The sequence below is a fragment of the Pelophylax lessonae genome (genome assembly GCF_965119305.1).
Source record: "Pelophylax lessonae genome assembly, chromosome: 11".
NCBI lineage: Eukaryota > Metazoa > Chordata > Amphibia > Anura > Ranidae > Pelophylax > Pelophylax lessonae.
In genome coordinates, this window is record NC_138778.1 from 202527760 (window position 1) to 202548622 (window position 20863).

General features: G+C 43.6%; 1 protein-coding gene across 1 annotated transcript in view; it reads left to right on the plus strand.

Moving 5' to 3' along the window:
- Nucleotides 1-14537, plus strand: part of LOC309567487 (opioid growth factor receptor-like) — a gene marked incomplete at its 5' end in the record, with an annotated part of 43053 nt that extends 28516 nt beyond the window's left edge. The window contains 3 exons of the mRNA XM_082272875.1: nucleotides 3324-3390; nucleotides 5315-5463; nucleotides 14149-14537. Coding sequence (XP_082129001.1) covers nucleotides 3324-3390; nucleotides 5315-5463; nucleotides 14149-14446 — 514 coding nt within the window. The 3' untranslated portion in view covers nucleotides 14447-14537. The remainder of the gene's footprint in view (nucleotides 1-3323; nucleotides 3391-5314; nucleotides 5464-14148) is intronic.
- Nucleotides 14538-20863: the final 6326 nt, after the last annotated feature.

Consider the following 20863-nt stretch of genomic DNA (forward strand, 5'->3'; position numbering starts at 1 on the left):
GGGTGCTTTAATTTTTTTTTTTTTTTTTTTTACTATTTATTTTATTTATTATTTTTTATTTTTACACCGTTTAACAAAAAAAAAAAAAAAAAGGATCATTTTTATTTCTATTACAAGAAGTGTAAACATTACTTGTAATAGAAAAAGGCACGACAGGACCTCTTTTTTGTGAGATCTGGGGTCAAAAAGTCCTCAGATCTCACAAGTACACTAAAAGATAGAAAGAAAAAAAAAAAAAAAAAAAAATTATTATATAAAATGAAAAAAAAAAAAAGGACCTTTAAACCGGTTGCTAGGCAAAAACATTTTCCGTAGCCCCGATCCTCCAAGACCATAGAGTCAAGTGAGGGCAAGCTTGCCCTCACTCGACATCCTGTCTGTGAGGATCCGGGACCGGATCGTTTTCCCCGCTACCGGCGGGTCCGGTAAGCGGGGAAAAGGACCGGACGCGGCGGGAGGGGGGGGGGGCACCTCTTCCGCCATCCCAGAAGGGTGATCCCACGGCGAATCCGCCGCTGGGACCACCCTTATCGGAAAGCCAACCGTCCACCGTTTAAAAAAATACCAGGGTTATGGCAGCTATCTGCTGCCATAACACCGGTATTTAGGTTTAAACGGAGGACGTATATAAACCTTTTTGGACTTAGACATGGTGGCTGTATGAAGGGCGACAGGTACTCGGGTACTTTGTTGGGCAGGTGACAGGTACTCTGGTACTGATAAACAGGTGGCAGGTACTCGGGTACTCCGATAGGCAGGTGACAGGTACTCGGGTACTCTGATGGGCAGGTGACAGGCAGGTGATAGGTACTGATGAGTAGTACTGATACTGATAGGTGATACTGATACGTGATAGGTACTGATGAGTACTGATGAGTAGTGATGGGTACTGATGAGCAGGCGGCAAGTACTCGGGTACTTCAGGCGTCAGGTACTCTGATGAGCAGGTGGAAGGTACTCGGGTACTCTGATGGGTAGGTGACAGGTACTCAGGTACTCTGATGACGGGTACTCCGTTGACAGGTACTCAAAGTACCCGAGTATCCGTCATCAGAGTACCCGAGTATCCGTCATCAGAGTACCCGAGTACCTGTCATCAGAGTACCCGAGTACCTGTCATCAGAGTACCCGAGTACCTGTCATCAGAGTACCCGAGTACCTGTCATCAGAGTACCTGCGTACCTGTCATCAGAGTACCCGAGTACCTGTCATCAGAGTACCCGAGTACCTGTCATCAGAGTACCCGGGTACCTGTCATCAGAGTACCCGAGTACCTGTCATCAGAGTACCCGAGTACCCGTCATCAGAGTACCCGAGTACCCGTCATCAGAGTACCCGAGTACCTGTCATCAGAGTACCCGTCATCAGAGTACCCGAGTACCTGTCATCAGAGTACCTGAGTACCTGTCATCAGAGTACCCAAGTACCTGTCATCAGAGTATCCGTCATCAGAGTACCTGTCATCAGAGTACCCGGGTACCTGTCATCAGAGTACCCGAGTACCTGTCATCAGAGTACCTGATGGGCTGGTGACAGGTACTCGGGTACTTTGATGGGCTAGTGACAGGTGCTCTTTATTGGGGGGGGCCAATCAGTGTGTTTGGGGTGCACTATGATTGGTAACTAGCTGTTACCACACTCTCTTCCTCACACAGGATCAGTGTGTGAGGAGGAGAACACGGTGACAGCTAGTTACCGTGTTCTCTGTTGACATTTGTGACCGGCTGTGATTGGACACAGTCGGTCACGTGGTAAAGAGCCAATTTCATTGGCTCTTTACCTAGATCGGGGATTGACTCTGTCCGAGGGACGAGCCTCGCCCCCGATCGCTGCTCTGCGCGCCCCCGGGGGCGCGCATTGCAGAGAGAACGAGCGGCTCGTGCTGGAGCCGCTCATGTGATCGGCTGTGATTGACACAGCCGATCACGTGGTAAACAGCCAATTTCTATTGGCTGTTTACCTTGATCAGGGATGGGCTATGTCCGAGGGACGAGCCTCACCCCCGATCGCCGCGCTGCGCGCCCCCGGGGGCGCGCAGTAGCAGCTAGAGCGGGCGGACGTCATATGACGCCCGCCCGGATCCGTACAACCACCATGCCGACGTCATATTACTATGACTCGGTATGGAAGTGGTTAAGGTCTTTAAACACACTTTTAAAACAATAGAAACTCATTTAAACACATAAAAGATACTGAGAGACAGAGCAAGAGCTATGGAAAAAACAAAAATATTTAATTTTCAATGATTTAATTAGTAAAATAACATTACAGAAAAAAACGCAATATACCGGGACCGCAAAAACTGAACCGCGATGGAGCGGGGGTTTACTGTATACCAAAAATTCCTCTTATATTGGGACTTTATTGGCAACTCATGTACAGACAAAATGCAGTGTTAAAAAATAATTCATTTTTTATTAAAGTTCTTAATAAAATATTGTTAAAATTTCATTTGAATTCATATATAATACATATAATGACTATGTGCTGCATATGACATATCTATGTGTAACAGATGACAAAAATATTTTTTTCAGTGGTATCTCTTAGCTAGATGTAAGTATTGCACGATATACAACACATTCCACGGCATCAAAAAGCTGGAGAAATCCTATAAATAAATACATACATAGTTATATAGTAGGTGAGGTTGAATAAAGACAATAGTCCATCCAGTTCAACCTGTGTAGGTGTGAGTGGCCGTATTCATCTCTCATACCCCTTAATGTCCTGATCCTTGAGATGTACGTCTAAGAGTCTTTTGAAAGCCACCATACTTCCAGCAGAAACCACCTCTTGTGGTAGAGAATTCCACAATCTTGTAGCCCTCACAGTAAAGAACCCCCCCACGTTGCCTGAGGTTAAAACGCTTCTCCTCCAATTGCATTGTATGCCCCCGAGTCCTCATGCAATCCTTTCGACTAAATAGCTTTTTTTCTATGCTGAGATCACCATTGAGATATTTATAAATTGCTATCATGTCCCCTCTCAGGCGTCTCTTCTCCAGAGAGAATAAATCAAGCGATTGCAGACGCTCTTCATAATTAAGGTCCTCCAATCCCCTAATAAGTTTAGTTGCCCTTCTCTGGACTCTCTCCTGCTCCAACACATCCCTCCTGAGGACTGGCGACCAGAACTGGACAGAATACTCCAGATGCGGTCGGACCAGAGTTTTATAAAGTGGAAGGATTATAGTTTTATCTCTGGAATACAAATACAAAAAAAATTGGGAAAATTAAGATTGCATAGTAAGTCTTTTATAAGCAGGCATTGTGATACATTTGAAATGAAATGTTAATAAATATGAATTGGGTCTGTTGCAGGCTTTTTCCACTTCGACATCAAGGCACGAACCCACTTGCCACTCCTCTGCATGAAGATGAGATTAAGGTAGCTGAAAAATTTATGTTCATGAAGGGGAACTCCACCTAACTGCATTCAGTAGAGCAGGAAACAATGAGAGTGTTAGAAACTGAGATAATGGAGATAGCAATAAAAATGCATATTTTCTAGTAGCATGAACAACATTTAGAACCGGGATGTCCAACTTTTTGACCTTCCTGGGCCACATTGGAAGAAGAAGACCTGTCTCGGGCCGCACATAACACACACTAACAGTGAAGATAGCTAATGAGCAGAAAAAGTCGGTCAGATCACAAATTAATGATCACTGATATAGATTATGTACCTTTCTTAGTAATAAAACTTTTTTTTTTAATTGTAAGAGAGGGCGACATAAAACTAGTGCAATATCTGACACTGTTTAACCACTTAAGCCCCGGAAGATTTTACCCCCTTCCTGACCAGGGGGTATTTTGCGATTCGGCACTGCGTGACTTTAACTGACAATTGCGCGGTCGTGCGACGCTGTACCTAAACGAATTTGGCGTCCTTTTTTTCCCACAAACAGAGCTTTCTTTTGGCGGTATTTGATCACCTGTGCGATTTTTTGATCACGCGCTATAAACAAAAAAAGAGCGTCAATTTTGCAAAAATTGCAATATTTTTCCCTTTTTTTTTAAATTCCCCCCAAAAAAAATGTAAAAATCAAAATTTTTTAACATTTTCGGCCAATTTGTTTTATGCTACCTATGTTTGGTAAAAAAAAAATCGCAAAAAGCGTATTTTGATTGGTTTGCGCAAAAGTTATTGCGTTTACTAACTAAGGGAAAGATTTTTGTCATTTTTGTTGTTTTTTTTTTTAACGCGTAATGGCGGCGATCTGCGATTTTTTTTGTGGTACTGCGACATTGCGGCGGACAGATCGGACCCTTGACTGACATTTTTGACACTTTTGGGGTTACCAGTGACATTTCTACAGTAATCAGTGCTATATATATGCACTGTTACTGTAAAAATACACTGGTAGTGAAGGGGTTAACTTTATTTGAGAGGGAGGGGCTGTGTGTGTCCCTAGGGGCGTGATTCTAACTGTGATTGGCTGTGGCTTCAGCTGTATGCAGAGTGATCAACGGATCTACATAGTAGATCCATATGATCAGCTCTCATACAGAGGGGAGAATGACAGGCAGCTTGTTTACACAAGCTGCCTGACTTTCTCCCTCTCCCCCGCCGATCGCAGAGTGGCTGGCGGACATCGGGTCCGCCGGTCACACGCGCGGGGGGTCCGTGACCACGCGGGAGCGCGCCTCTGGGGGCGCGCGCTCGCTCCCTAGACCCTCACAAGCAAGTGACGTAGCCCTACGTCACTTTGCCTGTGAGGGGCTGACCGCCGACGTAGATAGTCGTGCGACGGTCGGCAAGTGGTTAAACGAACGCATCAGTATCTGGTTGGATGAAGGTAGTAGCAATGCTCAAAGAATTCTCAAGGTGCTCATCAGATATTTTGGTTTTAATTTTGCCCTTTGTGTGCTTCATCCTTGGAAACTGTTTCTGGCGAATATAGGTGCTGCTGAAAACGGATGCCATGACTAAGGCGTCATTATGAAGAGTGGGAGATTTTTCTTTGGGAAGATAAAACCTTATAAAAAGTCCAATAAAGAAACACTGTCAAATTTTTGTGTTCGCTAAGTGTAAACACATTTTAACAAAAACTTACCCAAAAAAATCTAAATTTTTAAGTAGGTTTACAATTTTATGTTGGGCCACAGGCGGCACGTGGACCGTAGGTTGGACACCCTTGACTTAGAACGTCTAAGAGGTGTAAGACGTTCTAAGTGATGTGTTCTTCAGTGATGTTTTTCCCCTAACTTCCTATTTAGGTGAAAGGTGTCAGACAAAACAAGAAATAAGTATGGCTGGAGTTGCTCTATTTTCTGTCCATTGTAAAAAGTGATGACTGTTTGTCTTCTAGATGATGAAGAATGATGAAGAAGTCAAGAAGAGGCTATGTGAGGCATATAAGCTCATGTTAGGATTCTATGGTCTCCAGCTATTGGATGAGAGCAGTGGAAGTGTTGGTCTAGCAGAGAATTGGCTGGAAAGATTTAAGAATCTAGACAGGTAAGTGCAGAGGCGTAACTAAAACCTTCAGGGCCCTGGTGCAAGAAACCATAAAGGGCCCCAAACCTTCAGCCTGGGCCCCTCCCTCTGATCCCAGGACCCCTTACGGTCCCGCAGTGGATCCCTTTCAGTGTGGACTGTGAATAGTCTTAGTAGAGCAGAGGATGTGGTCAGTATGGCAGTGGATGTGGTCAGTAGGGCAGTGGACAGGGTCAGTATGGTAGTGGATGTGATCAGTTGGGCAGTGGACGTGGTCAGTAAGGCAGTGGATGGACAGGGATCAGTATGTCAGTAGACATGGTCAGTATGGCAGTGAACATGGTGAGTAGGGCAGTGAGCTTGGTCAGTATGGTAGTGGACAGGGTTAGTAGAGCAGAGGTCGGTGTCATTATGACAGTGGATATAGTTAATAGGGCAGTGGACATGGCCAGTAAGGCAGTAGACATGATCAGTAGGGTAGTGGATAGGGTCGATATGGCAGTGGACGGGGCAGGTGGGGAAGTGGAAATGATCAGTAGGGTAGTGGATGGGGTCAGTATGGCAGTAGATGGGGTTAGTGATGCAGTGGACATGATTAGTAGGGCAGAGGACGGTGTCAGTATGACAGTGGACATAGTCAATAGGGCAGTGGATGTGATCAGTAGGGTAGTGGACGTGATCAGTAGGGTAGTGGATAGAATCAGTGGAGCTGGGGTTCAGGAGGAAAGTGGATGTTAGTATGACAGTGGATGTGGTCAGTAGGGCAGTGGATATGGTCAATAGGGCAGTGGACGTGATTAGTAGGGCAGCAGGGAGGTAGTAGGAGGGTGAGGGGGGGGGAAGTTTGATGTGAGCGGGTCATTGTGACAGGAGGGGGGCAGTGTGAAAGGAGGGGGGCAGTGTGATGGGGGGGCAGTGTGACAGTAGGGGGACAGTATGGGGGGGAGCAGGGTAACAGTAGGACACGCAATACTCACTGAGCAGTGTATTCTTTTACACTCAGGAATCGGTACAGGTAGCATTTCTTCTACTGTTCCAGCGGCAAGAACAACCTTGAGGCAAGAAGCGGGAGCTGGAGTCGGGGGGTGATGCTGGGAGGCAGAGCTCTTGTCAAAATCGTGGATACAGCTAGCACCAGGCTGGACAGTATATAGGAGAACCAATTTTCTTGATTTTCCTCTTGGCTCCTGCAGGTCTTTCAGAGAGTAAGTGAGATTGATTCTTCTATATGCCGCCCTGCTGGCCCTCCTATCCAGGTGTAGACAGACATGACAGGGGAGCTGCATGAATGTATATGAATGTATAGTTACACCCCAGGAGTGACTTCTATTGTGGTTTGATGATGACTCAGGATGTGGGGTGGTGTGGGGTATGAGACCATTATTCTAGAACATCTGTGGATCAAAACAGCAAAAGCATCTGTTAAGATAAATTTCTAATAGCTTACTATGGTGGAAGTCATTGGAAGCTTTCAACATTCTAGATCCCTGGTGCCCAACCTGCAGTGCTTTGGCACTTTTTGTGTTGCCCTCAGGGCCCCTGCATACACTAATCTATGTTCCTCTATTGGCCTGTTATAGCAGTGATTTCTAGCAGCCTCATATAATATGTCTCCTGTATCATGTCCCCAGGTTCCAACAACTCTTATAGCATGTTCAGTGTCTCTGACCATCTCTTGTATTAAGTCCACAGTCTCTGACCATCTCTTGTATTAAGTCCACAGTCTCTGACCATCTCTTGTATTAAGTCCACAGTCTCTGACCATCTCTTGTATTAAGTCCACAGTCTCTGACCATCTCTTGTATTAAGTCCACAGTCTCTGACCATCTCTTGTATTAAGTCCACAGTCTTTGACCATCTCTTGTATTAAGTCCACAGTCTCTGACCATCTCTTGTATTATGTCCACAGTCTTTGACAATCTCTTGTATTAAGTCCACAGTCTTAGACCATTTCTTGTATTAAGTCCGCAGTCTCTGACCATCTCTTTAAATTCTGTTTTATTGAGTTTTAAACCTATATGGTACAAAAAGGACAGTATGAAAAACGAAACAAATAACAGTCAAAACTACCCCCAGGAGGCAGCAAGAACGGTTATGCAGAACCAGCTGCCATCCCTAAACCCCCCTCTCTCAGTGGAATAGCAGACCCCCTTAGCCGTACCTTAGGATACAATATATAGTGTGAGATGGTGTACACCAGGTGAGGACATCAGAACAAAAAATGGAGAAATAGGCCCCCAAAGGATGTGTAACCCCAGCTACCGGAGATAATAGGCACTAAGGCAGAACTGATCTTTAGTATAATCTAGGACAGAGCAAACAAGACTGATCTTGTCTTGTCTAAGTACCAACTCTGTACCCAGAATAGAGGGGAATCAATGCAGGACTACGTGCTTGTATTAGTCACTGAAATCCAGCTGCCCCATACCTTCTCAAACTTCCTAGGAAACCCCCGGTGTAAATAGGTTGTTTTGTAGAACGTGAGTGTCCTGTTCACCAATCCCTTTCTAAGTACTCCGAGCAGGAGCCACCAGACTTTTCCATTGTTGGAGGATTGCTTTTCGAGCATAAAAAAGGAGTATGCTCAACATCATCCTGTGTGCTACGGTATTCACTAGGCCTTCTGTCAAACCAAGCAGGCCCACCTGGACAGACTTCCAGCTAGAAAGGTCTATCATAACCTCTAATCTTCAAACAGGTTATAGAGAAAGCTGGCACTCCAGTGTAACGGCTATTCAACTTTGTGTAGTACAGTCATAAAAATCAAACACGTTTCGGCCTCCAGGTCCTCTACATGGCCATGATTAAGGCCTGAAGGCTTAAATGCATTGGATTTTTATGACTGTACTACACAAAGTTGAATAACGAGCATTTGATTATAGCCGTTGCACTGGAGCACCAGCTTCCTCTATAAACTGAAGATTGGAGGTGGCTACAGACCTTTCTAGCTGGAAGCCCGTGCTTGCAAACTTTGGATGTTTAAGGAGGTAGAAGCTCTGTTTCACCTGTCTTAACTGTTCTAGATGCATCTCCTCTAAGAAATGGGATTAGCATCTTAAAGCTCTACAGTTTTCTACATGATAGACATAACTTGGAACACGTCTCTAGTTCCTTCCAGGCAAGATCTCCCATTAAATACAATAGCTAAAATAGAACCAAATAATAAACACTGTTAAGGGCCAGTTCACACTGGTCCGACATATGTTCCGACTTTAAAAGCACGAGTTGCATGACATTTTCAAAATGAATTATTCCCTATGAGAGCGGTCTTAACTGGTCCAACTTGTGTCGATCCGACTTTCAAAAAGGTTCCTGCACTACTTTTCTTCTGACTTGGGCACGATTTCAGCCCATTAATTTAAATGTAAGTATCTTAACTGATCCGACTTTGAGGATCTTGAAAGGAAACTCCACACTATAATTTAAATAAAATACGGCCTGGGGGTCCCCCCCCAAAATCCATACCAGACCCACACAGCCTGGCAGGTCAGGGCTCGCTCGCCCCCCCCTCCTGGACCATATGAGGCTGCATGCCCTTAACATGGGGGGTGGGTGCTTTGGAGCGGGGGGGCTCTGCGCCCCCCATCCAAAAGCACCTTTTTCCAAAGTTGATCGAGATAACTGCCTCTACCCGACAACCCTGCAGTGGGGGTCTGCGGGCAGGGGGCTTATCGGAATCTGGAGGACCCTTTTAATAAGGGGGCCCCAGATCCCGCCCCCTTATGTTAATGAGTATGGGGTGCACCCACCCCCCCATGCTGAGGGCATGCAAACTGGTATAGTCCAGAAGGGGGGGTTCGCTTGCTCACCCAACCCCTTTCCTGACCTGCCGGGCTGCGTGCTTAGATAAGGGTCTGGTATGGATTTGGAGGGGGGAGAACCCCACGCTATTTTTCTTGTATATTTTTGGCGTGGGGTTTCCCCTAAAAAAAATGGCGTGGAGTCTCCCCCCAAGACCATACCAGACCCTTCAGCATGGTGTTGCCCCCTCAAGATTCATACCAGATTCAAAGGGCCTGGTATGGTCGGCTCAAAGTCGGATCCCCTTCATTGAAGTCGCATGGAAGTCAGACATGAAGTCGTAGGGAAAAGTCAGATTGGAAGTTGTCCGACTTCCATGTGGGAGCTGTGTGAACCTGGCCTAAGAAAGAGAAGCAGCGTTAGCCTTTATGCATCAAAAAATGGCTTACTTTATGTTTTCCTTTTTGTGCGTTGTGTGTGTTGACCATAGACAACAAATTCAGCGCATTTTTCTGTTCTATCAAGTTCTTACATTTCTTGCAGCAGTAGTGTATAGCCCACTGTGCAACAGGCATCACTGTTGGTCAGGACATGGGCCTGAGATGTGGAGTGCATAAATATGTATAGGAGCTGAAGTGTATCTATGATCAAACTGTAAAGTCTATAATCATCCCCTCATTGTAAGAAAAAGTGTTTAGCACCAAAAGAAAATGAACAACCATGAAATGTGAATACTGTGTTATAAATGGACAACACATTGAAATAAAGTCCAAAAAAGTGCTATAGTAAAAAAAAAAAACAACCCATGATAACGTTCTATTGGACGAAACGTGTCGGGAAGAAGACACTAGTGCGGACGTCAGGCCACTGTCCGATACCAGGTCAGTAGTGGCACCCATTGTCATATGGTTTTTTATTCATTTTATTTTGGCTTTTAACATACAAATCCATCAGATACTACACTATGGAAACTTCACCTGGCTCCCGGTGAGCTTTCTTTACCACAGCTACATCTGGATGGTGCGAGTTGCTGAAAAGCCTTCTCGACAACAGATGGCGGATCTACACTTGCGTGCATGTTTGCTGCTGTAACGGCAGCCAGCTTTTCCAGTGAGTGTCCATTTCACAGGGGTTTTTTTTTTTTACTTTAGCACTTTTTTGGACTTTATTTATAACACAGTATTCAAATTTCATTGTTGTTCATTTACTTTTGGCGCTACACACTTTTTTTGAAGATTATTTATAAATTTGGTATATTACTTATGTAGCACCCTACAGGTAGGTGCTAGGTAAATGTATAGTGGGCCTTGTCTGCCTAACAGCAGGGCTGTAATTTATTTAGCTAGGGTGTCAGGGCTTCCAGATGTGCCTGATGAGGGGAAAAGTATCCCCACTGGCTCCTGTGAGAGGCTTCTCATAGGGCAGTGTGGGAAGCCCAATCAGAGGACACATCCATGCTTGTAACTACCCCAGATGGCAGATTATGCTGCAAAGGATTCTGGGATTGGGTATAAGTTTGGGGGGAGGTGCGTGACACGGTGTCTTTGTCGGGAGCAGAGTCCCAGGAAGGAGAGTGCGGCTGTCTCTCCTCCTGTCTGAGGAAGGTGGATGTCTCGGGGTGTCGCCTGAGAATCCAGAGAGTGTTGAGCTGAGCTGAGGGGATCCGGTGTGCCGAGAGCCTGCAGAGCGTGAGAGGGGTCCAGTCCCAGGAAAGCCTACACAGGTCGTGAGTACTGCGGATTGCCCCTGGGGGTCTGCTAGAGTCAGAGGGGACCACTCCTGAAGAGGTTCTGGGATCCAGTGCCAGCTAGCTGAAAGGGGGTATCTAGGTTGAGGACCCTGAAGTTACAGAGGGGGGTGCATAGTCAGTGAACCACAAAGAGTTCAAGGTTAAAGGGGGCACCTGCATATGGGCCCTGAATTGGACAGAGTGTGACAGTTGAGAGTTGCAGCTTTACAGAAATCTACAGCGTACTACCTCAAGCCAGTGCAAGGCGGGAGGGGAGTATTCAGTGACTTTGCAGTGCAGCAGTGTCAGTAATTCTACAGTTCACAGTCTTGGGTCTTCTGGACTTATTGTCGAGGATCCAGCACTTCCATCAAGCTACAGTGTGTTCTCAGTGTTAGTGCTGGCGTCAAGGAAGCGCCAACGGGCATTTTTCTAGGATTAAGTCCCAAGTGTAATTAGTTTAATAAAAAAAGGGGGGTTGGGACTTTTAGACAAGGCACATGGGGAACACATGTGTCTCCATCCCTATTAATTAATAACAAAGGGGGAGTTGGGACTTTAAATGAGGTGTGTTAGTAAACCAGGGCACGGTGTGGTATAATACCACCCCAAATGAGGCAACAAAAAGATGATAAAAAATACCAACAGTGTTTATTACAAATGAGCATCACATAAGTGTAATACTTGCAAATTGCATGATGATGAGTACAAAGTGAAAGTCATGCATCACAATAAAATGAGTCACAACAATGATACATAAACAGCATAAGCTGTATTAGGATAAAGGTGTAATAGAAGATCTAAAATGAAAAAGATGAATCTACAACACTAGCAGCGCTAATATACATAATATACTGATGACAGTTTAAAGGTTACTCTTGTATAAGGAAAACTGATAAGATGACAAAGTCTGAAATTCATATGCCAAATGATTCCAATGAGAAACAGTCCAAAATACAGGGAAAGGGTGTGAAGGATCTTTAATCGTCCACCAAGCTTCCACCAAACACCGGTGCTCCCCCCTTTTCCTGGAAACTCACCAGACGATCGGTCAAAAATCTCCATCAAAGGATAAACCAATCCACCAGCATGTGATTCCAGACTCGGGAGAGATTGCTGCAGTCTGGCCCGGAGTATCTGGTTTCTCCAGTGTGTCTCAGGGCACCCATGTCCTGTTCAGAGATTACTCCTTTGTTCAGTGCACCCCTCATAACTGGGCGTCCTTTCTACGACTCTTCTGGAGATGCTTCAGGACAATCGCTAAGAATGGAGTGTTTTATGAAGGCGAGTAAGTGACATATGGAACTTTGATCCTATGAGTCTGGAATCGCATGCTGGTGGATTGGTTTATCCTTTGAGGGAGATTTTTGACCGATCGTCTGGTGAGTTTCCAGGAAAAGGGGGGGATCACCGGTGTTTGGTGGAAGCTTGGTGGACGATTAAAGATCCTTCACACCCTTTCCCTGTATTTTGGACTGTTTCTCATTGGAATCATTTGGCATATGAATTTCAGACTTTGTCATCTTATCAGTTTTCCTTATACAAGAGTAACCTTTAAACTGTCATCAGTATATTATGTATATTAGCGCTGCTAGTGTTGTAGATTCATCTTTTTCATTTTAGATCTTCTATTACACCTTTATCCTAATTTTGTTTATTATAGCAGCTGCTTATACCCATGTAGGGTTATTTATTTTAGAATTGTCATCTCTACATAATTAGAGCGCGGGGTGAGTGGGTGTTTTTGCAAGGGTTCTGTTGGTGTGCATTCACGTCACTCTTTTCTCAAAGCATAAGCTGTATAATGTAGAACTGGAGGCAGCAAGATCACATAATAAATGACAACACATGCTAACATGATACTGAGTAGGGGGTTGCATTCTGTGTGCTTGACGCGTTTCATGGAACATTTTCCACTTTTTCAAGAGCGAATGTCAACAGGGGTCTGTAGAAAGTATAAAAATATGTTAACAATAAATAATGTTGCTAAAAATGTGTGTGATAGAAGATTCATGCATAGGTAGAGGGAGGGAAGGAAGGTCTGGGGGGCAAGCCCGACCAGATCAGTCCAAACCCTCACTAAATGTTTTACCTTGCAATGCCAGCTCAAGAAATTGAATGGAATTTGAAGTTTTCACGGTGTCTGAAGGTGTCCAACAAATGTCCAACTGGGAACTGAGGGAGCAATATCAGTGAATGTAACATGTACAGGGGCCACATGCTTAATAATAATGATAGTAGTAAAATCTTCATATAAGGGATCAAGATATGAGATAGTGGTGTATGGAAAGATCTAAGTGGCAAGAAAAGGGAAAATCAAAAGTATGTGAAAATAACTAAAGTGCCCCACCGGGTGTATAGTGAGTTTACATAGTGGTAAAATACCACTAACTCAAGTGAGAGAGTAATAAAAGATGGTGGTAAATAGTATTGGTATAGGAAGCCTCCTAAGCATAGAGGCAAAGGGCTGTGATGGGAAGAACCAGAAAGTGAAGGTCTAATTAGTTAGGCCTAAAGGAATATCCCACTCATTCCCTTCTCCCATCCCCCTTTACTACAATAAAAACACAAAACAAAGTTCCCGGAGTCGTCCATGTGTCAGTTCTCACACCCAGGGTTGCAACTCACATGGGCTGGAGAGTTAACCGGTACCAATGGCAGACCCACATCAGGCCACAGGCCTGGAAAACTTGCTACACTTATCTGTGTCAGCTGCCCCACCACGGCGCAGAGATACACCTTTTTTTCCATTTCCTTATTGTAGTTCAGTTGTGAAGATCCCCGCACATTTTCTTCCTTATATTCTATGACCTGCATTCACTATGCCCTCAGAGTAGGCATTGCTGTTTTACAGAATCCACAGAGCCTGCCTTATGAACTACAGAGGTGCTAACAGGAGGATTTTCAGGAGGCGGAGTCAGTACAGGAATCACTGCTTGCAGGCAGCAAGGTACCATGGGATATGTAGTCGCAAGATATTGAACGTAAACGGCAGAGGAGAGGCTGCAAAGCATGCAGGGAATCCAGGAAGTTGTGGAAAGAGATGGCCAGCAGACAGGCAGCACTCACAACATGAAATAAGATTTATGAAATGAGCTTATATTGGATTGTCAAAAATAATTATTTGTATTGTTATTACAATGCCGATGTTATACAAATGAAGGAGTATGCTGTGATTAATCTCTTAAGCACTCAAAATATGGCTAATATACCTTCTCTCCTCTCTATTTCTGTAGCAACAGCCACAACAATCTGCGAATCACACGAATCCTCATGTGTTTGGGGGATTTGGGTTATGAACACTACCAAGTGCCTCTCATCCAGTTTTTTCTGAAGGAAACCTTACAAAATGGCAACTTACCGAATGTAAAGAGGAGCGTGTTAGATTACTTGATGTTCTCTGTGAGGGACAAGAACGAAAGAAGAAGACTGGTACAGTTTGCCTGGCAACTCTATGAACCCAAACATCAGTTTATTTGGGGGCCGATGAATTTGGAGGAAGAGATAGGCTGCCTTTGCTGTTCCTTTATTTAGAAATGATAGTGTGTCTTTATTCAGCAAATACTGAGTTATTTTTAGGCTCGGTTCACACTAATGCTATGATGGAAAAGCACAGGAATCGCTGCGTTTCTAGCATAGCTATCACACTGTCTTCATGCGATTTGCTGCAGTTATTAATTAAAAGGTACTGACAACCCAAAAGCATGCCGCAGTGCGTTTGCTAGAATCTCATTGCATGGGTATGAACACCCATGCAATCCGAATCCAGTACCTTTTCTCATGCGAATGCGGTGTGATTTGAGCCATACAAAATGATGGGCTCAAATTGCAACACACAGAATCGCAAATGAGTTGCACAGGAATGCAGTACAATTCCTGTGCGAATCACATGCGATGTGACACCCAGCCTTACAGTCCTTAGCTTTAAAGTAATGTTGTTATGCCTCTCACATCTTTCAAAGGTCTGCTTCTTCTTTTTGTGTTATTTTGTTTAACCACTTGCCGACCTCGCTATAGCCGAATGACGGGTGCGCCACATGCTCTGTGCTCACAGTGTTCTCCGAGGAAAATGGCCAATCAGTGGCTCTTTACCACATGTTTAGCTGTGTTTACTCACAGCTGATCACAATATAAGCAGAAGCCGGTTATCAGCTTTCCTTTCCTCATGCTGACAGCATGAGGAAGGGAGAAGAGAGCCGATAACTGGCTTCTGTAAAAGGGATATATACACTGATAATCAGGGCACTGATATCATTGCAGTCCCAACAGTGTCCACCAGTCTGTGCCCACCACTGCTGTCAATCAGTGCCCATCAGTGCTGCCAATCAGTGCCCATCAGTGCTGCCAGTTAGTGCCCATTAAATGAAATTAGCTATAACATGGCTGGGTCGAGTAAATGTCCTGAAAATGAACGCCTTACCCCGCTTATTATATTTAATGTATACGATACCAATGGACTTACTGCAGATTTTTTTTCAATGGGCACGGAGACTATTTATAGGGTTAATATGGAAGAAAACAGGCCCAAGAATAGCGTATTCTATCCTGTGCAGAAGTAAAGAAAAAGGAAGATTGGGATTGCCAGATATGAATTTGTTTCAAAAGGCTATGGCCCTGGTACGAATTTATAACTGGCATCATAAATTGTGGGTACCCATTGAGAAATTTTTAGCTGGACGTAATCTGGCAGGAGCTCCTTGGATCCCCGCCTCGAGAAGGGGCCTTTCTGCATGGGCTTCACCCCTGACCCTCACGACTTTGAGGATATGGGATAGAAGCAATAAGGATGGGGAGTTGGCACCGCATACCTCACCTCTGGCCCCATTGGGAGGATTTCCTTGGTTCCCTCCAGGGGAAGAATCAGTCTTCTTTGGTAGCTGGAATCAAGGAGGAGATTCAAGATGTATAAAAATACCCTATTATAGGGTTTATATGGAAGAAAACAGGCCCAAGAATAGCGTATTCTATCCTGTACAGAAGTAAAGAAAAAGGAAGATTGGGATTGCTGGATATGAATTTGTATCCAAAGGCTATGGCCCTGGTACGAATTTATAACTGGCATCATAAATTGTGGGTACCCATTGAGAAAATTCTCCCCACCCCCACCAGTGCCACCTATCAGTGCTCATAAGTGCCTCTTCAATAAGTGCCTACCAGTGCAGCCTATCGGTGCCTCATCAGTGCTGCCTCACCAGTGCAGCCTCATCAGGCTGAAGGAGAAAAATTTCCTGTTTGCAAAATTTTGAAAACTATTTTTTTAATTTCAACATTTTTGGTCTTTTTTCATTCATTTAGCAAACAATAAAGAAAACCCAGTGGTGATTATATACCACCAAAAGAAAGCTCTATTTGTGTGCAAAAATGATAAAAACTCTTGTTTGGGTACAGCGTTGCATGACTGCATAATTGTCATTCAAAATGCGACAGCACTGAAAATTGGCCTGGGCAGGAAGGGGATTCAAGTGCTCGGTAGGCAAGTGGTTAAAAGGAACTGCTAGCAGCTGTTTCCAAACAAAAAGCCAGGTAGAGGACTGAATCTGGTGTCTATGACTGCCTGTAGTTTGCCTGTAGCTGATCTTTCTCCTATTACTCACCATGCTTTATTCTGCACTGTGTCTTTGTGCGGAGGCGGCCATCTTGGTAGAGGCAGGGTTTTGCTTCCTCATATCAGAGCCTCCAGCAAGGAGAACAGTGAGCAGTGCAGTAATGACATCACCAAATCTGAGACTAGCAGTCAGAGGCAGCAGTGCCTCACACTGCAGATATACAGTTATAAGGCTGAAGGCACAGGAGTCTCTAGGCATACTCACATATCAGAAGGTGCAATACTATTATTCAGGTGCAATTCTAGGCAAATGGTACATTTTTTAAATATAATAAATAAGAACAAATAATATTTCTGTATGTTCCCTGTAACATAGTCAAGGTGGATAAAAAACAATGATTTTTTTTTTTTAAAAATCAGATTTTTTTTTTATTTTTATCAAATGTATTTTAATAATATGCTTTTGGAGTAAAAATCTATCTAAAGATAGTTTTCTATTTAAGATACATTAATAATTTAGTTTTCTATTTAAGATACATTAATAATTTAGTTTATTCAGCATGAAATGGAGCTTAGTTATGTAGCATGAGGCTGTATAATCTGGAATATTTACATTTTTGGTAAACACATTCAATGACTCCAAGCTCTGCAAGCTGAGGTAACATGCAGTGCATTGATGCATTCTCACAATTTCACAGTAACCATGTGAAAAAGCATGGTTCAGGAATATTTCTTTATCCCATTGTTTTGCAAATCTATGTACACTACAAACTGTATGATTGAATCGGTTCTGATATCGCTGTTTTACTAACCTGACAGTTTATTATTCTAAATAGAAAACCTTAATTTTGTTTTCAAATATTAAAGATTCTAACTACCAGCAAGAATAAGTGCTTACATTTAAAAAGCACCTGTCCTTTCATATCCATCATGACAGCGCCTGTTAGCGGGCATCCACTCACCTACTGCCGCCACGTCCCTCACCTTGTTGTGTCACTGCCGCATCACCTGCCGTCCCATTAAAGTGAATAGGACTGTCGGTGAGTCAACAGCGGGTCAGAGGAGGAGCCGCTCTGGGACAGAGATGACAGTTGCTCTTTAAAAATTATGATTTGAATCAAGCTTTATAACTAGTGATTTAAATCAAATCCACCCTGAACATAGTAAAACTGTACTTTTTAAGTTGAGATCTATTATAATTACGGTATATATATTTATAGATTGTCTGCTAGAAAGTGTCTAATTTAGCTACCACAATGACTCTAAAGCCCCGTACACACGTACCGAATGTCGGCCGAACGATCGGCCGTCTTTTGTCCAGGGCTGTCCTGTCTGTTGAAAACTGCAAAAGACTGCACACGAATTTTGTCAGCCAACAACAGCCGACTGCAGAAGTGATGTCATGTGATGGTTAACTTTCCTTGTAATTTTTCTTTTCTGAGCATGCCCAGTCTTGCTAATCGGCTGTCTGTCGGCCGAAATCTGTACTGACTGGCGAACAATCGGCCGTTCTGGTGTTGGCCAACAAAAATTTTAATGCCTGCACAACAGATTCTGTTCGGCCGAAAATGCGCTGTCGGCTGTCGGAAGCATCATACTAACAAGCATACAATCGGCCGATCGGTCGTCGGCCGAATATTTACGTCCGACAATCGGTACGTGTGTACGGGGCTTAACCATCTAACTAATGACTGATAATCAGCTGCATAGGGGGTGCATTGTTTTCAATGAGTTTGCTGACTCAAACCTGTGCAGTGAGAAAAAGCAGTAAAGCAAACCAAGGAAGCAGAACCAAAAATATAACTTATACAAATAATTTCTAACTATACAGAGAAACACATTTTAAAAAAGATTTATATATCAATACAATTATTTATATCAAGGTGATCTATAAATAATTGAAAAAAATAGAAATTTCTGAAAAAGAATTAAGGATCACATCTATGATTACACCAAAATACAAGACTGTGTTTTTTTTTTTTTAATTTTTTTAAATCTAATAAAGTGTTTTACATACAAACCTCAATCCTGTGGCTTCTGTACATACCCTAATTGTCAACAGATGTAAGCCTAATGCAGAAAACGGCTTGTGAAATGTGCTTCTGTAATATCTTGAATGTCATGTTATACAATATGGAGAAACACCATGGGCAGTAATCATTTTAATCACTTACCGACCATCCACCACATATATACTGCGGCAGGCTGGCTCGGCTGCGCGAATCACCATACCTGGGGAGATCCGCAGGTAATCAGTAATATTAATTCACATTTAGCTGGACTTGTGCTGTAATGTTTAAAATGTTTTGTAGCTTATCCTGAGAACATCTAGTCACCATGGAATATGTCAAGGGAGATGTTGATTGTCCTTGATTGGTATGGGGATATGATGATGGTTGAATTATTTGAGAAGAGATGAAATGGCTAGCAGATCTTTAGACAAAGCTCCCTGATTTTGAGGGACTGTCTCTGATTTAGAACAAAGTCCCTCTGTCCCTCATTTTGCTAAACATTTCATCCAAGTTTCTAAATGGCTGCTTTTGTAAATTTCAAAAGCCAGTATAAAGAAATAGTAATGGTAATTAAAAAGCACTTGTGAGATTATGAAATAAATATGGGGTGGTTTTGTCCCTCCCCTATTTATTATAAAAATGTATTCTTTTGTCTATTCCTAGAATAGTCTATCAAAGCTCTGATAAGGTTAATGGAAGGTATACTAACAATGCTAGCTATAAAAATAAACACACTGCTTAAATAAACAAGGATCTAATTTATTATAAAGAAAGTAGAAATGCTAACATAAAACACTAAGTCCCCGTTCACACTGGGGCGACCTGTCAGGCGACCTGGTCGCCTGACAGGTCGCCTGCCATACAGAAGCTGTGGACTCGTTCTAATAGGAGCGACACAAGTCGCTCCAACTTAGAAAAAGGGTCCGGAGCTTCTTTGGGGCGACCTGGAGCGACCTGCATTGACTTCAATGTTATGAAGTCCGTGCCGGCCGCTCCGAGGTCGCGGTGCGAGCTGTGCGCCGCAACCTGTGAGGTCGCCCCGGCAAGTAGCGTCGCCCCAGTGTGAACGGGGCCTAAAGGAATATTACAGAGCATATAAGACAAAACAATTACAGATAATACGTTACATATTCATCCTTGGGATTCGATATCTTTCAGCTGGTCTCAAGCACACAGGAAGGAGAAAGAGAAAGGTAGCACAAGAGCCATGATGGCCCACAGCCAAGAGAGCCAGCAGCCAAGAGAGCCAGCAGCCAAGAGAGCCAACAGCCAAGAGAGCCAACAGCCAAGAGAGCCAGCAGCCAAGAGATCCAACAGCCAAGAGACAGATTCTTGCTGGCAATCCGCATTTAAAGCCCACTCAGACACCACCCACACATAAACACCCGCTGTCTTCTTGTCCAATGACAGTTCATAAGATGCCCCCTTCCTACTCAACAGGAAGTATCTCATCTTTCCAGGAAGCATGTTATATTCTTCCACTAGGGGCACCATCTGTCCACAAATCACTGTTTTTGACCTGGGTCATCTTTTATTAACAGTTGGCCTTTGATGTTGGTATAACCTCCCCAGGAGATCTTATCTGAGGCTCCTCTACACCCATACCTCACAACAGGAGGCTTATGCGAGAACATCCTGTGACGATAAGAATTCCCATTTATGACTCCTTGTTAGGAAGTCCTGTTGGGTACTTTGCATTTCTAGGCCAGGTGTGGTCAGGTTTTAATCATCTAGGAACATCTGATATCAGAACACGTAAAACCACATGTTGCCTCCAACAGTTTAACTAATCTTTTTTTTTTTTTATAATTCTCCTTTAAGGGGGTGTGTCCTATGCCTACATTCTTTTGCTAATAGGTGTCCCTCGTTCCCATCTCAAAAAGTTGGCAGGTATGTCTACAGGGAATACAGTGGGGAAAATATTTAATTGATCCCCTGCAGGTTTTTTAAGTTTTCCCACTTACAAAGAAATGAAGGGTCTATAACCTTTATCAAAGGTTTATCTTAAATGATAGAGAGAAAATACCAACCAAAAATACAGAAAAAAACATTAAACAAAAGTTATAAATTAATTTGCAGATTGAGTAAAATTAGTATTTGATCCCCGAGCAAAACATAACTTAGTACTTGGTGGAGAAACCCTTGTTGGCAAGCACAGAGGTCAGACGTTTCTTGTAGTTGGTTACCAGGTTTGCACACATCTCAGGAGGGATTTTGGTCCACTCTTCTTTACAGATCTTCTCTAAATCCTTAAGGTTTCCCGGCTGTCGCTTGGCAACTTGAAGTTTCAGCTCTCTCCATAAATTTTCTGTAGGATAAAGGTCTGGAGACTGGCTAGGCCCCTCTATGACCTTAATGTGCTTCTTGAGACACTTCTTTGTTGCCTTGGCGGTA